The sequence below is a fragment of the Myotis daubentonii genome, chromosome 16 (assembly GCF_963259705.1).
Source record: "Myotis daubentonii chromosome 16, mMyoDau2.1, whole genome shotgun sequence".
Classification (NCBI taxonomy): domain Eukaryota; kingdom Metazoa; phylum Chordata; class Mammalia; order Chiroptera; family Vespertilionidae; genus Myotis; species Myotis daubentonii.
Window position 1 is genome coordinate 30578228 of NC_081855.1, and position 14778 is coordinate 30593005.

Here is a 14778-nt window from a genome sequence, read left to right on the forward strand (position 1 = left end):
TGGCATCCTGACTGGGAACAGATCCACAGAGTTACAGACCAGAGGGTGAGCCCAGGATTTCACAAACAACTTTGAGTTTGCTTTTCCGAATTTGTCCCTCTTTGCGGTTTCTCTGATACTTTATATTCCCAGGACTCCCTTTTTGGCTCTCCAGTCAGAAACTGGAGGTTTACTGTGCCATGCACTTCCTTCGGTATTATTGTGTCTGGGACCAAATGGCAGGACAGAGGGGATAAAAAGAAACAAGGGAGGTGCACCCCATCCTGTTGGTATCACAGTCTACCTGTTGGAGAGGAAGGTTCCCCCTCACTCAGGGTTTTAAACCCCTACAGGTCCCTGTTACCCATGATGCCACTGCCGCCAACTTGGGATTGCCAAGGGTTAGGGGTGTGAGAACAGAGAGAAGAGAGGCGGGGAATGGGGGGAGAGATCCGTGGTGGTGGTGGTGGTGGAGGAGGGGGCGTGGGGGTGGATTTCCAACCCTGAGCACACTACTCCTTAGCTAGAATTAGAAGGCTTCTTTTAGAGCCCTTGTCTGGCTTAACGGCCCCCTGCTGGGCTGTAGGCTACATTGCATTCAGGCTAGGGAACACCAGAGGAGAAAAAATGGTAAGTTTGCCAGTGATACTCAAATTCTTGTCTTCTTTCCAAGTCAGCCTTTAGCTATTTACTTTTCAGTCCTCAAATATTTGCTCCATGCATTCGTTCTGTCCAGGTTTTCTAGCTGCATTTAGTGGGAGAGACAAGGCCAAGTGTGATTACGCCACCTGACCCAGAGCCAGCGCCCTCCCCTTTTTCTTCCTAACCTCTACTCTGCATCACCTCTCCACCTTCAGGAAATGGCGGTGTGGGAGCTACTCTGATGGAAAGACTGAAGGCTCTGTTTTCACAGTGTACTGCGCGTACACCGGCGTCTTGGGGCTCCCACTGCCAAGGGACAGCGCTGTCTTTACTCTCTTTGGCAATTGGGCATCGTGACCTGGTGGGCACTGAAAGCAGTTGGAATTGTTTTGTAAAATTAATGCTTTTGTACAGTCTGAAGGTACATTTGACGTTTCATTTTTAGACCAGGAAAGTCATCTTACTTTCTGCATTTGTGTTCTCACTGTAGGGTAATCATGCTGTGTTATCGCACTATCCTAGGTTTGCCCAAAGGACCAGCCAAAATCCCGACTCAAGTCATACATACGAGAGTGTAAGTAATGAAACCCTTTCCTGGCAGTGCACCTAGTCCGATTGTCATGGCCAAAAGGGAACTGCTGGTCATTAATTCTAATGTTTTTCTCAATGTCTCTTTGAATTTATAATGTATTGATGTAGGCCTTGTTAGGACTTTTCCTTATTGTCTTAATCTTTTTTTTTTCTTTTGATTTTTTAAAGTTTCAGTTGACTTACAATATTATATTAGTTTCAGGTGTACAGGATAGTGATTAGACATTTATTTAACTTACAAGGTGATCACTCTGATAAGTCCAGTACCCATCGGACACCACACATAATTGTTACAATATTATTGACCGTAGTCCCTATGCTGTACTGGTACTTCACATCCCCATGATTGTTTTTATAACTGGCAACTTATATTTCTTAATCCCTTCCGCCTTTTCACCCATCTCTCCAGGCCCCCTTCCATCTGGCAACTATCAAAAAAGTTCTCTGTATCTATGCGTTTCTGTTTTGTTTGTCCGTTATTTAGATTCCACATGTCACTCTATGCCTTTCTATAGGGTCAAGATATGTTTGTTCCTGTTTGAGATTGTATATTTAGTAAAACCACTAAATCTGGATTGAGGTAAACAGTATGGCGAAAGTAGGTTTACAGTTGTAAGTGAAAGTTTTTATTCTTATTATTTATTATTGTATTATTTTCCATACCAACAACTGTAAACCTACTTTTGCCCCACCCTGTATATTCCTGCTTTTATTTTTTTAAAGCAACATGTTTCTTCAGAATTTTACATGGGAAATGAGGTGTAATGGCATGAAGACAGACAGAAATGCAGTAAATTTTATAAGTGGTTATTACTTAAAAAACTAAAGTAGTAGTTCAGAATTACTAATTCCTGTCCAGTTAAGAACATACGGTTCTTGGAATAGTGCCCCTTGGAAGCCTCAGAATCTAATTTTAAAAAAGGGAAACTTACTGTAGAATGTTGATTTGAATATGCACTCTGTTCTCTTCAGCTTCCAGTATATCAAAATTCAGTGTTACTACAGCCGGTGAGTCTACACACCGTTCCAGCCACACCGTCAAACCAGACACTGCCAGCCTTGCCCGCCAACCACCCAGGTACTCAGGACCCTATTATCTGCACTAACAAGGGAAAACTGAATGTGAGTCTGCGAGAGATGTATTGGCAATCGAAAAATAAAAGAGGAAAAATTAGAGGAGTTTGTTTGCATTTTTAAGTTCCATGAAGTAAATTCAGGGTAAATACCATTCTGACATTAGGAAATTATAGAAGTGCTTGGGTTGTGCTGAATATTGTATTTGGAGCACTGAGGGTAAATGAACCGTTAGCTGAAGTTTGAAATCCTTTTGTTGTATAGATTTGTTGCCATGGGAGTAGTATTAGAATGGCAGTATATTTGTTTCCGTTGTCAGTCTTTGTTAGGATCTTATGTTTGAAGTCTAAATCATAAGAATACTAATTGTGCATATTCCCTTGAAAAGCACAATGCGTGTTTACTGCCTTTTTTTTTTTTTTTTTTTTGCCTAAAGCGATGACAAAGAATGATCTCCAGCTACCCAATTACTACGAGGTAATGGAGTTTGATCCCTTAGCTCCTGCTGTCACGACAGAGTAAGTCATTTTCAGAATGATTAATTTATTTTTTGTCTTGGTTCCCTTTGGTAGCAGAGCTAACAGGGCTTGCTTATATATTTAACTTTGCTTAGATCTTGGCACAAATTGATGACCTTATTAAAAATGACTTATGAGGTTTTATGGGAGCTGTTGCTCTTAATGGTCTTACCGTTCTCGGCCTTGTGACTGAAAAATAAAAAAGCTCGGGTTGCACATTAAGAAGTAACCGGAACCATCATGTGCATTAATGGATTCCTCGTGGATGGCTTGGCAGAAACTTGGGTTTTCTCCTGATTGAGAAGGGCACTAGTCACTGATTAATGACATAGCAACACCACACTGATGGGATATTTTAGCTGTGCTTTGACTCCTAATCCTCCCCAAAACTCATATAAGAACTTGGTGTTAGTCTTCACTACGTATGACAACAGTGTGCTTAAAATAAATTAATAAAGCATTAGTAAAAATTACTTAACTTGCCCTAACTGGTTTGGCTCAGTGGATACAGCGTCGGCCTGTGGACTGAAAGGTCCCAGGTTCAATTCTGGTCAAGGGCATGTACCTTGGTTCCAAGCATATCCCCAGTAGGAGGTGTGCAGGAGGCAGCTGATTGATGTTTCTCTCTTCGATGTTTTCTAACTCTCTATCCCTCTCCCTTCCTCTCTGTAAAAAATCAATAAAATATATTTTAAAAAAATTACTTAACTTGAAATCCTTAAGGCACCATTATTTTTTGATATCCTATAGGTCAAGTGTATAAAAATATTTCTGGGATGGTAGGCTCATTAGAGCTTTAATATATTTTGATTGACTGAAGGTTAACCCCCAAATTGTTAAAAATGGTCAAAGTATGTTTATAGAAATCATTGTTCAGAAACTGGCAGCCTGCACGCTGTATCTTTGCCTACAGCTGTGCAGAATATACAATATGCATTTAAAAATTAATAGCCAACAGTTAAACACTGGGATATTCCAAAAAATATCTGGACCTATGGATTTAGATGCCAGGCCTACATTTTCACATGCTAGCAACAGGTTGGGGTTACAGAGTGGCTATCTCCTTAAGAATAGGTAGGTTCTGTAGTCCACCAGGCCCCTTGGCCTGGCCCCCTGCATCCACTCATTTGACCTGCCTGGCATGTGGAGGTATTTGAGGGAACACCTGGTACAAAGGCCCCAAGGAGAGAGGTTTGGTACATTCAAGGACACAGAAAAGCCAAAGCTAAGAGCAAAGAGAGCTACAGGGAACCTGTTATCAGCCGTGGAAATTGCAATTTGGAAACCAAAAAGGGAGTGCACAACTGTGATGAACTTCAGTGAGAGGACAAGTAAGATGAGGACTGACAACTAGATTATGGATTAAATAACTGGAAATCATTGATTTAAAAAAATGTTATTAATTTCAGAGAGAGGGAGAGGGAGATAGAGATAGAAACATCAATGAGAGAATCATCGATCAGCTGCCTCCTGCATGCCCCCTACTGCAACACCATGTGCCCTGACCAGCAATCAAACTGTGACTTCCTGGTTCACGGGTCAAGGCTCAACCACTGAGCCACCTCAGCCAGGCTCATTGGTGATTTTAGTAAAAGCCATTTTGGTAGATGGATGGGGACAAAAGGCAAATTTCAGTGCATTAAGAAGTAAGAGATGGAGTAGCGACAGTAAGTGCAGACACCAGAAACTTAAACACAAAGGGATGCTGGGAAATGGTTTGGAAGCTAGCGGGTTACTGAGGTGATTACCAAGTAGACACAGGGTTAGGGACTATATTGTTGATGCTGGAGCATCTGTGAATGCTGAGGGGTAGGATCCAGTAGGCAGGGAGAGGTTAAAGATTCGGTTGGGGAAGGGAAATACCTAAAGGAGGTGTTTGAGAAGCCAGGGCTCGAAAGGATCCCAGAAGGAAATGGTGATGCACATGAAAACAGACTTGAAGACTCAGTGACGGGAAGATGAGGAAGTATCCATATCAAGGCATTTGATTTATTAAGAAGTGGGGTTTCTGACTCAGAGTGAGAGGAGGGAGATAAGAGACTTGAGAGTGAAGGAGGTTGAAATAGTTTTGTGGAAAATGAAGACAACACTTATTAGGGAAACTTTTAAAAATATCTGGGCCATGCTAGGGCTTTGTGATATTGACGACCAAGACTTCAGTGATTTTTAGATTTTTCTTCAGCCATGTACTAGTATATGAATGATATATTTCCTAGCCGCAGACATGTAAGACATATATAAAGAGATGAATGAAGGTTGTCATAGAAAAATTATTATGTTATATATATTATATATAAAGTACAAAGATGACATTTAAGCTAAAGGTGGCTCAGGAGCGTGGACTGTATTAACACAAGTTATATAAACTAAAGTTAATATATTTTATAAGATGTTTTAAAACCAGGAAAAGCTGAACAATTTTTCTTTTAAAAAGCACAAGCAAACTGTCCAAATTTTAGCCATATTTTTCATTAAATCGCAATTAAAGTGAATTGACTATACAACACACATATTGTTAAGATGCAGAGGAACTGCACCATTAGGATCTAAGAAAGCTACAATGTAAGATTCAGGGCAGATATTTTTGTCTTTATTCACTTAAACAGCCTGAATGGCTAAGGGAACCAGATTTTTAGTTCAGGTTAAAAGCCAAAATAGTACTTTGAAAGTGGTATGTAACCCTTTTTGCCACAATGGCTTGTTTGTTTCAGAGCTATTTATGAAGAAATTGATGTTCATCACCGCAAAGGCACTCAAAATCATAGTGACTGTTAAGGTAAAGACTTCAACTTACACACCCTTCATTCCACATTCTACAGGATTTCAGTGTAGTTATCACTTTTTCTAGTTAGTATTTACATTTTGTAAGGGCCATCTGACACTTTAATGAGTGAAGTATTAATATACAAGTTCCTTCAAATCACTCAATCGAATGAACTCTTTGTTCCCCAATGAAATACATTCTTTGTGACCTTGTTAACTAAAAATAATAAATCTTGGGAATGCAGAAATTCATCTGTGTATAAAAATATTAATGTTAACAAAAACAGATGATCAATAAGAACTTTTTAGCACTAGAATCAGACATCTGTCTTATATGTGCAATTGCTACCTGTTAACTGGGACAGGTAGAAACCATCCATTGTTAATCCAGATAGGTCTGGATGACTTTTATTTGCTGGACTAGTCATCCCACTTATTTATTAATGAATGCATGGCCACTAATAACCTATTAACCTTATTTATTCCCCTTGCACAACCCCCCAATGGAAATAGGACATTCCCGCCTTTCCTCTACTAGCGTGTGGCCCTCTAGTTATCAAGGAATGGGGACAGAGAAGGAAAAGATGGAGGTGGCTGACTATTTTCTGTTTCTTCTAGGTGAAAAGGAAGGACCAGCTCACTAGCTGCATTAGGGGTACCAACTCCAAGAGGTAGACTGTCCAGCTGTGAGGCCCAGAAGACAAGATCTACCAACACTTTAAAACCAGGGTGAAACACTTCTCCTTGGCAACAGTGAAATTTAAATAGAAGAGTAACAGTTCAAGTTTTATCTCAAAAAAACTTGCTTTTAACATTTTTCACTTAAAACTCCAACAGAAGGAAAAATTCATTGTACTGGGGCCAATCAGTTTAATTGGAGCATCTTATGTTTCTCAGGTGTTCCTACATTTAGAAATCATCACATGGCTGTGATGAGAGTAGATGGATATTATTTTATTACAAAATAATTCTGAATTCATGTAAGCACAAAATGTAAGAAACTAAATATAGTATTCAGGAGAATAGTGAGTGCCTTCATTTAACTAAAGCCGAATATGTGCACTTTTTAATAAATAATATTCTTGTTTAGAATTATGAATTGTAAAAACCTTAATATTGTAGTTCCTATTTCATGTATCCTGAAGAGGTCACAGGATGCTACATCAAGTTGCCTTTAAATACAATTCTTTATAATACTAAATGTTCTCTCTCCTTTTTTTATTGCAATTTAAAATTTTTTTGAAACAACGACTACTGGAAAATATTCAGAATAAATTATACATTCATTTATGTCATAAATTACAATGACAAATAAATTACTATTAAAACAATTTAATACATCTTTTGTTACAGTTTGTTCATTGCAGAACTTATGTGAGTAATCTTCACATTTCCCACACTTACATTTTAACATTCAGGGACTTGGAGCTATCACAAGAAATACTACAAGTCTAGTAGTAGATATTTGCATTTCATTTCAATTTCATGATACCAAAACTTCAAAGTAAACATTCAGTACTCTGAATGTAAATCGCCCTAAATCTTAAAGGAAAAACCGTCCCATTTGAAATCAGAATGTAATCTTTGGGCAAACTGTTAGGGCTTAGTGTTTCCCTTCCATTTCGAGCTTTTCAAATAGTGACTGTACACAATGGAAAAAAATAGTAGTAACCAAGTGTTTTAGAAATATAGTCAGAAGTTCTGACCTAGATCTTGAGACAATACTGGGCATTAAAAAAAAAAAGTACTACTACAGGTATGTAATGCTAGTAATTTGGAAGGGACCATGCCTACATATTTAAGAAACAAAGCAGTTTCTTTTATTACTACTTAGCAAAGTAGTCACATATTCTAAATAGGCAACTAGATTTCTTATAATAAAAAGCTGAACCTCTTCTCTCAATTTTAAGTAGGGTAAATTAGTTGGGGGGAAGTACATAATATTTAATATAGAAAGCATAAAAAAGAATAGAATACATTATTGTAGAATGTTTCTCTTCTGAGAAGACAAGATACATGATTTTTCAAAAATCACAAATTTGAATCTTAAGATATTGACATCAATTATAGCCTGGAACTGGCAACTGGTGGCCCTCCTTTGCTTCAAAAAAAGTATAAGAAAGAGTGATGAGATCAACATTCACCATTCTTGGATCTTCAGCAAATTCAGGATCAATGTAGAAAAACACTGGCATATCTACTTCCTCTTGTGGATTAAGCCTTTGTTCTTCAAAACAGAAGCACTAGAAGTTATAGAAAGGTATTAGTTTATTAATATTTCTATTCTATTATCTAGAATAAAAACTAATGGTGCATTTATTGGCTTTAATAAGCATACTGTTAAATATAATCTTTAAATTCTGTGATAGGGTAACAGCATCTTTTCATCTTAGATTGAGTTCTGCTTTAAGGATCGAGAATCAACAAATTCTTCTAATCTTAAAAGCAGATTTCCATTTAGTTTGGCTCTAAACCTCTACATAGCTGTTATAAGCAATGAAAAAAAGTAGTTTGAAGTTTAGAAGAAATGAGTTTTCAGAAATCAATACCCACTAAAATACTGCATTAAATTTAGTGCTAAACAGTTTTTTTGTACTTTTATCATATTCTATAGTTTGCATTTAGTTGTACCTGTATTTTATTGAAATACTGTCCAGCTTCAAATGGTACAACATTGTACGTAGAAATTCCGATTACTGGTTTGTCAGTAGGATTCTTAGCTTTATAAAATGCCAGTGCAGTCTCTCCAGGCACTACCTGTTTTTTTAAAAAAGCATATTCATTATCAATACTTTAAGCCTCACACAGCTCCTTCTTTCCCTACTAAATCAGTCACATTATTTTTCCTATCCATCAGACCATAATACCTAATCTAAACTAAGAGCCAGCAAAATAGTGAATACTACCCATGAACACCTGATTTCCAAATTTTACTTGTATATATCAGTGAAGAACCAATGCTCTAATATGCATACTTAGTTATGGAGTCTGCCAACATTTTGAAATTACATTTATGTGAGTGTTTCCAAAATTGTGAAACAGTTTTAAGTTACACTGAATTTTTACACTGAAAAAAAGTAACCTTTTAATACTTACAGGTATTTCTTTGATCACTTACATATATTTCTGTTTGCTGAGGTCTAAAGTTCCACTGGAGACTTGCGTGCACATCTGCATTAAAGGTGACTTTAATGATGCGATCCTTAACAGGCACCATGTTTTCAATCTGGTCTGATGAATGGCCTGCTGCTACTGATCCCCCAAGTCCAGTAGTCTAGAAAAAGAAGTGTAATATGTTACGTATTACTTTTAGGTGCTGACGATCTATTGGACAAAATCATAATTTTAAAAACCATTTAACTTTAATAACACAATAGGAGCCAAGTTTATGTACTATCACTGACCATTTCCTATGAATGTGTCAAATGATTTAACCACTTTGGGGGGGGGGGGGTCAAAGGCCTAAATTTATTTAAGTCGTATTTTCTCAGTAATCACTCGGTTATGTGGCACGGTCAAAAATGAGTCATTTGGAAGACAGAAGACTCTTCACTGATAATACAGCGCAGAATATTTAGCTTTTCAATAAGCATACTTTCCTTTATTCCTAGTATTTCATATCAACTATTATTAATAGAAATAAATTTACCCACAATCCTGTCATTTTAGTAAAACTATTTAAATAATTCAATTTTCCTATCTGGTCCTTTTTCATATTATTAACTTTTATAGCACAGATTCATTTTAGCTTCACTTCTGTAATCTGCTTTTCTCAAGCACCACAAGTATTTTCCCATGTCGGTAAATGTTTTTGTAACGTTTGTAATTTTTGTGTAGTATAGCTTTTACAGATATCAGAGAACTTGATCTCTTTGGCCACTGAATGAACTAATCATAAGACATAGGAATAATCTGTGTATGATACTTCTTCCCTATCTTTCTTGCCATTATTTCCTTTATCATCAAAAATCCTTTAAAAAAATATTCTTACTTCCAGGCTGATCATTCTTCTGATGCTTGAGGTTGCCAGAATTCTGGTCTCCGGATAATTAATCTGTTACTATACTAGGAAAAAAATACCAAATTTGAGGCTAGGGGAAGACTCCAAGCAAAATATAGTATTACTAACTCCCCCTTGTTACACCAGTCAGCTAGCTTCACTTGACTGCCATGCAAATTACATTATAACCCTAAAAACTGCATCAGAGGGCAAGCCTTTATCTTTGTGTAATACATAAGTATATCCTTCTGCCCAAGAAGGCGATAATGCTTACGTTTTAACATATGACTCCTTTTCCTAAAGAATTCGAAATCACTTGAATATAGATTCCTTCAGGCACTGTTTCTGACTGGCAGTCTTCGAATATAGATTCTTTAAATTTATGTCTGAAGATTAGAAAAAATAGAAAAGGGCACTGAGAATATGCCCTGGTATCCAGTCTAGTTCTTCCACTAACTGAATCCAAGAACTCAATAAATCTTACTTTCTTTGGGCACATGTTGCAGATTCATAAAATGAGCTCACTGTATTAAGTGGTTTATATAAGCCCTTATTTTTGCCTCTAAAGTTCCGAGTCCAAAAGTGAAAGAGATACTCTGGTTGGAAATGTCACTATTTAACATCCAACTGTGATTTAAATTTAGGATAAATCACAACTGCTTTTACTTTTCTGCCCTGTGCTTGCACACATGCACACAAAATATTGCCATTCATTGCAGTTTCGGCCAGGATTTCTCAACCTTGGCACTAATGACGTTTCGGGTTGGATAATTCTTTTTTTTGGTGGTGAGGTGGGGGGTGTGTCTGTCCTGTTTGTTAGATGTTTAGCAGCATCCCTAGCCTCTACCCACCAGATACTAGCAGCACCCTCCTGCCAGGTTGTGGCAACCAAAAATGTCCTCAGACATTGCTAAATATTCCCTAAGGAATAAAATCAACTTGGTCTGTGGTGGTCCATACTAGCTTGCTGTTTTGGGATTCAGGCTGGCCCTTGGCTGGCCTCTGCTGGAAACTAATTCACATTCTACACATCCTCCACAAATCAAGCGATTGCACTTTCCCACATAAATGCTATCAGGAGGCTGAAAAATTCCCTTTGACTTCTGTCTCGGTCATCACACAAAATAAAGGTAAGTTCACCTCTGTAAGCTCAGGGGAAGTTAGCCAGGTATGAACAGTGGAAAAGATTCTGAGCAATCTTTAAAATATTACTAATGCCTGACCCCCACTCCAAGACATTCTGATTTAACTGGTTTGGGATGTCACGGATCTGCCAGTTTTTTAAAAAGCTCCCTGGTTACTCCAATGCCGGAGTAACAGAAATTACTACTTTTAAGAACTAGAGAGACCATATATGAATTAGGGGAAGTTTGCCTTGGCCAGTGGTTCTCAAACATTAGTTTGCATCAAAACCAGCTAGAGGACTTATTCACGTACTGACGCCCAGGCTCCTGATTGAGCAGGTCAGGAGTTGGGCACAAGAATCTGCACTCAAGTTCCAAGGTGATGCTGATCCGCCGGTCCCAAGGACCACACTGAGAAGGAGCTGGATGCGGATGAACACGGAGCCCAGGATAAGCACGTTAGTTACAAATGAACGGGGATGGGGCCCTCAAAGGCCTAATTCATGTCTCTTTTGATGGATAAAAAGCTACTCCCGGTGTAAGCACAAGTAACACGCGGACTCCCATCTCCAGGGTGAACCTGCGCACATCAACCGCGTGGCTCACCGAGTTAACGTGCAACATGCACTACATTTTTTAAAGCGGGCGCGTGCGCCAGCAGCCGGAGGGTAAAGCAGATGGCTGGATTCCGGAGTGCAGGCTGCGGACCCTTCGGGCGAGCTCAGAGATGAAGGAATCTCACTCTGCAGCAGGATCACTATATTTGTAAGTTGCAGCTCCGCCGCGAACTTCCTTGGTGACCTTGGCCCAGTCACCGCTTTGAGCCCGTTTCCTCTCTGGGCGATCATCTCGGACATCCCAACGGGACACCGCCCAGTGGGGTGGGCAGCGGCGGCCCCTACCTGGCAATAGAGCCGATAAAGAGGCACCGCGGCATAGGACGCCCCCAGCATGCCCACGGCGGCCGCGGCCATGTACGTGAGGACGGTTCTGTTTCGCTGCCGCCATTCCTCGTCCTGCGCGCGCGCGTGCGGGTTCGTGCTCTTCGGCCGCCGCGCCGGCGGCACGGCCAGGTCTCGGGCCAGGTTCGGGCGCCTCCATGTTCCGAGCAGCCTCAGCCCCCTCTCAGCACCTCCCGTCCCACTCCTCTCCGGCCTGAGGCACCGCTCCACCCTCTCCGCGACGCTGGTCGGGGGCCCAAGGGGACGCCAGCGCCAGCCGCAGAAAGCGACGCGCCGCCATCCCGAGCGCCAGAGCCCTCCCATAGCGTCCGGAAAGGACGTCCGCCGGTCACGCACGAGGGAAGATCTCGCGAGGCCTGCTCTGTCTCGCGATACCAGAGTGGAGCCCGCCGCTGCCTTGGCTACCAGGCTGCTGGGGAGGCTACGCCCGGAGTCGCGCTACGGAGGCCGGGTTGCCAGGTTACGGGTAAGTTCGCGTTTTGCTTTAGGACTGTTCCTCCCACTTGGTTTCGCTCCGACTTATCTAACTCACTTTTAGGAAAACGCCTTACGCTCCTCCCGTGCACCCGTCCTCACTCGGGGTGGTGTCCCCGGTCTTCCTAAACGGCATCAGCCTTTGTCTCGACCAAGTGGCCCCCCACGGCCGCTGTCCCGCGGTCCTTTTACCTGGGATTCTCTGGCCGCCCGCCTGCTCCTTGCTGCGCGGGCCCTGGCGCTGGGGTCACCTGTCCTGGGAAGCCTTGCTGGGGTGACGAACCACAGCCCCTCGAGCAATCACGTCGTTTTCTCAGCCCCAGGGAATGGGCGTCCCCTGCCCCGACGCCCCCGAGCTACCAGCCCAGCGATATCACCGCTGGTGGAGCCGGAGGGACGCCGTCCATCCGAAGTTGGTGTAGAGTGGCCAGGATGCGAGGGTCATTTAAGGAAGGCCGGGAGGAAGCGGGGATGTTCATCTCGGGAAATAGATGTTCGGGGATGCGATAGCTTCTTCCGTTATCCCACCGGACGGACTAGACAGCAGAGCCGGTGTTGCTGTAACGGAAGGAAGCATCTCTAGAAACTAGGTGAAGTCGCGGTGAAGAGCCCAGGTTCCGAGGTTCGGTCCGGATTCATCCCTAGGTCTGCACGTCGGCCTGGTGTCCTGGGGCCAGTTATTGGGCCCCAGACTTCGTGACCTTTTAGGAATCGTAATAGTGGGATTATTCGTGTAAAGTGATTTGCACAGTGCCTGAGACATAGTGAAAAATTAGTAAATGTCAGGCTTCCTTTCTAATGACCAGAGCTGCCTGAGAAATGATTGCCAGTAATTCGTTTATTTATTTCACTGTTCCCGTGGGCCAGACCCTGTTCAACCTACTAGGGCTACAACATAGAGAAAGTCAGGATCACTTCTGTTACAGTCTTTTCTTCTGATGACTCGGGAGATGACCAATAACCTACATAAGTAAGAGAATTTCAAAAAAAAAAAAAAAATGCCGAAACCGGTTTGGCTCAGTGGATGGAGCGTCGGCCTGCGGACTGAAGGGTCCCAGGTTCGATTCCGGTCTGGGGCATGTGCCTGGGTTGCGGGCATATCCCCAGTGGGAGATGTGCAGGAGGCAGCTGATCGATGTTTCTCTCTCATCGATGTTTCTAACTCTCTATCTCTCTCCCTTCCTCTCTGTAAAAAATCAATAAAATATATTTTTTAAAAAAAGAGAGAGAATTTCACATAACAATCTGTACAATGAAGACAACGGAGTAAGATAATAATGTAATTTTATTATTTTTTCTTTCAAAGGTAAACATTTTATTTTTTAGGAACTGCGTGCAACACATTTTCAAAGAGCCACATAAGAAAGCAAAAATGTTACCCTCCCCTCATCCTGGAAATAAATTAGAAGGGCATACAATTTCTTTTTAAATCATGACGCTTGGGAGTTTAGCACCAGCATACAAAATAAACAGAAAAAGGGGTGGGGGCATTTACTATATATTTCAGATTTCTTTGGTTGGGGTTCTTCCCAGGTGGTATTAATATTTCTTCTTTTGATTCATATTACCAAAACATTAAAAACCAGGAAAAATACATATAAACTTAGTGGTTGCTGAAGTTGGGGAGGTTGCTTTCTTGTCTTCTGTGCAGGCATTCCTGGAAAAATTCCTGGAAAAATCGGCTGACATTCTCTTTTTATATTTGTTTTGTAAAGAATAATCGTGCCAGGCCAGTGTGCCTCAATGGTTGAGCATCACCCTATGAACCAGGAGGTCGAGGTTCGATTCTAGTCAGGGCACATGCCCAGGTTACAGGCTCGATCCCCAGTAGGCAACTGACCTGTGATTCTCTCTCATCATTGATGTTTCTATCTCTTTCTCCTTCTCTGAAATCAATAAAAAAATTATTTTTAGAAAAAAGCCAATAAAATCCAAGCACCCTTTGACTCTTTTCTACTCTGGCACAAAAATCTCAAGATTATGTGATTATACAAATTTATTTGTTTTGTTTTATGAGAATGTTTGAAAATCTTTTCATCTGTATCTCCCTTAGTTCTTACACCAGATTGTCAGCTCTTTCGGGATGTGATTTGTCATATTTTAAATTTCTTACAGTGTAGACTCAAGCCCCATGCAAATGCTAATGTCACTGAAAGCAAGAGTACATTGCCTCCAACATCCTCTAGGCAACCTTTTATGTAGCAACAGGTAGCAGTACATGTAAATGTCAGTCATAGTGTCTTTGTCTAGGGTTCTATTATTTTATTTTGTTTTGTAATTGCAACTGAAACTATTCCTTTCCAAGGTACAATAATCTTGATAGCAATAAAGTGGTGTTGGCTGCAATTCTTGTGAGTCTGAGTCTGCTTGTGATAATGCATAAATAATTATGATAATGAATGCTACATAATGGATTCTGCCTGGAATGGAATGGGAGCACCTCAGGGCAAGACTAGTACAACCTTGTTCTGCAGGTAGTAGAGGTGTTGATTACAAACGAACTTAAAATATAAGGGGCTGGACTGAGATTTCAGACTTGGCACTTTTAATTTGTAATGTCATTGCTCAGCCGTAAATGATTAATCCTTGCGAACCCTTTCTAGCTAGTTATCTAGTTAGACATTAGATATGATCATGTCTAATTTTACATA

At 40.7% G+C, this 14778-nt stretch overlaps 3 protein-coding genes across 7 annotated transcripts in view; 2 read left to right on the forward strand and 1 right to left on the reverse strand.

Moving 5' to 3' along the window:
- The window catches only part of TOM1L1 (target of myb1 like 1 membrane trafficking protein), a 44243-nt gene extending 37336 nt beyond the window's left edge, over window positions 1–6907 (forward strand). For 3 of the 4 annotated variants that reach the window (XM_059669540.1, XM_059669539.1, XM_059669541.1), the window contains 5 exons: window positions 1144–1195; window positions 2185–2290; window positions 2723–2804; window positions 5516–5580; window positions 6186–6907. In XM_059669540.1, coding sequence (XP_059525523.1) covers window positions 1144–1195; window positions 2185–2290; window positions 2723–2804; window positions 5516–5579 — 304 coding nt within the window. In that variant the 3' untranslated portion in view covers window position 5580; window positions 6186–6907. Of the gene's footprint in view, window positions 1–1111; window positions 1196–2184; window positions 2291–2722; window positions 2805–5515; window positions 5581–6185 lie in introns of those variants that run through there. The other variant, XR_009449174.1, reaches the window with a different exon arrangement.
- Window positions 6884–11956, reverse strand: LOC132218385 (cytochrome c oxidase assembly protein COX11, mitochondrial). The gene is made up of 4 exons (XM_059669546.1): window positions 11594–11956; window positions 8686–8841; window positions 8199–8324; window positions 6884–7810 (listed from the first exon to the last, which is right to left on the reverse strand). The coding sequence occupies exons 1-4, from the start codon at window positions 11954–11956 to the stop codon at window positions 7628–7630; spliced, it is 828 nt and encodes a 275-aa protein (XP_059525529.1). The 3' UTR covers window positions 6884–7627.
- Window positions 11957–12011: 55 nt separating this feature from the next.
- The window catches only part of STXBP4 (syntaxin binding protein 4), a 122667-nt gene continuing 119900 nt past the window's right edge, over window positions 12012–14778 (forward strand). Inside the window, exon 1 of one of the 2 annotated variants that reach the window (XM_059669543.1) lies at window positions 12012–12119. The gene's annotated coding sequence lies outside the window, so the exon portion shown is untranslated. The remainder of the gene's footprint in view (window positions 12120–14778) is intronic. The other variant, XM_059669542.1, reaches the window with a different exon arrangement.

Excerpts from the sequence above, each read along its gene's own strand:
- LOC132218385 (XM_059669546.1), bottom strand. The coding sequence starts at position 11,956 with ATGGGAGGGCTCTGGCGCTCGGGATGGCGGCGCGTCGCTTTCTGCGGC. Across the intron at positions 8,842-11,593 it reads TTTATCGGCTCTATTGCCAG|ACTACTGGACTTGGGGGATC; the intron begins GTAGGGGCCGCC and ends TTCTTTTTCTAG. Across the intron at positions 7,811-8,198 it reads AGTATTTCAATAAAATACAG|TGCTTCTGTTTTGAAGAACA; the intron begins GTACAACTAAAT and ends TATAACTTCTAG.